Source organism: Propithecus coquereli, unplaced genomic scaffold (assembly GCF_000956105.1).
Source record: "Propithecus coquereli isolate 6110/MARCELLA unplaced genomic scaffold, Pcoq_1.0 Scaffold48, whole genome shotgun sequence".
NCBI classification, from domain to species: domain Eukaryota; kingdom Metazoa; phylum Chordata; class Mammalia; order Primates; family Indriidae; genus Propithecus; species Propithecus coquereli.
Window position 1 is genome coordinate 4,150,649 of NW_012150618.1, and position 1,694 is coordinate 4,152,342.

At 34.8% G+C, this 1,694-nt stretch overlaps 1 protein-coding gene across 1 annotated transcript in view; it reads right to left on the minus strand.

Moving 5' to 3' along the window:
* Positions 1-1,694, minus strand: part of ADGB (androglobin) — a 203,795-nt gene that overhangs the window by 108,409 nt on the left and 93,692 nt on the right. Inside the window, exons 11-12 of the mRNA XM_012655518.1 lie at positions 1,427-1,556; positions 1,014-1,036 (exon numbers count right to left, since the gene is read on the minus strand). Coding sequence (XP_012510972.1) covers positions 1,014-1,036; positions 1,427-1,556 — 153 coding nt within the window. The remainder of the gene's footprint in view (positions 1-1,013; positions 1,037-1,426; positions 1,557-1,694) is intronic.

Here is a 1,694-nt window from a genome sequence, read left to right on the forward strand (position 1 = left end):
CTCCCACCTCAGCCTCCCAAAGTGCTGGTATTACAGGCTTGAGCCACCATGCCCGGCTGCTATATTTTTAATTTTTGAATATGTCAATATGTTTCCTACTAAAAAATAAAATGACCTTTTACACCCATGACATTGGCAAACATTGTACAATACTAAACGCTGGATGTGACACAAAGAAAACTCTCATTCAGTGCTGTGTGGATATTGACACACACATATTGTAAAATTGTTTCGCATTTCATTGTAAGGTTAAACAGTGAATGCCTTATGATCCATAAACTGTACTCCCAGGTTTATATCCTAGAGTAAGGTTTCCTAATCTAGTGTCCACTGGGGCTCATAGTTAAATTTCAGGAATCCATTAACATAGATGGTTGAAAAAAATTACATCTTTACCTGAAATTCAATATTTTCCTCAATTATCAATTTATCAGTGTAGGTGAGTAGCCACAGTATTATTAGAAATAACTGTGATCCTTCCTACAAACAAAATCACCATGTTCTACATTATATTATAGTTGTTGCAAATATCTTAAAAGATCATGTATGCTGAGCACTGCTTTGAAATGACAGCAGGTATTAGACACATTGTTGTATTTTATGTGGTTATATCTTCCTGTCTTACAGATACTCCTTTGACCTATAGGTGGTCAGCCATGACAACTATGCTTAGTAGTCATTCAACCACTGAATAGCAAAGTGTGTGTTCTCGCAATGCTAACGCAGACAGCTGTGCTGCTTTCTGCTACTGCCTGTCAACAATCCTCAGTTAACACCCAGAAAGAGCTGAGTTCTTTTCATCACGTGTTAGAGTTTTACAAAATCATTAAGGGAGCCATAGCACATAAAAAGCTATGAACGCTGCAACTAAAGAAACTATACTCATATAGGAGACATTTAAGAAAATTCATGGCACCATTGCTTACAATAGTGAGAAAAAAGAAAGTGACGGATATAGCCACTCACACTGTGGTAGATTTAAAAAAAATGTAGCATAGTTACACCAGAAATACCACTGGCTAGTGACATGAATGAACTGTAACATCACGAACAGTTAAGTGAAAGAAGTCACAGAAGAATTATTACAATAGGAGTCCACTAAAATTATATAACAAGCTAAGCTGTATGTCATTTGCAAATACATACATAATTGGCAAGATTAGAAGATTATAGACCTGTTTAATACCAAAGTCTGAATGGCAGATAGGAAATATGATCCAAAAGAAACACACAGGTGACCTCTATAGTAGGTGAATATTCCATTTTCTAACCTAGGTCATAAGATATTTATTTTAATATTAATAGTATTCTTTATACTGCTCAGATTCATATTATATATTCTTTTGTGTGTGTATAATATATTTCACAATTTAAGAAAAAAATCTATCTTTAAGAGGTGGGCCAATAGTAAGAGTAACATAGTTACCTGAGATACAGCTCTTGTTTTTTGACTCAGGTCTGTCTGGCTAAAGGTTGAAGTTTCATCAGTTTCAGAAAGAGAGGGCAAACCAGAGCCTGGGGGAGTCCCTTTCTTAATAACAGAGCGTACATAATGCCTAATGGGAACAAAAAACCACAGACTTCTGTTATTTTGATCTCCATTTAAAGTTACTAATAAAAAACTACAGTTTTGTCATGAGAAGTTCAGATTTTGTTCCTTTTGTCATTCTCATTCTCTTATCTAGTAATTTTTT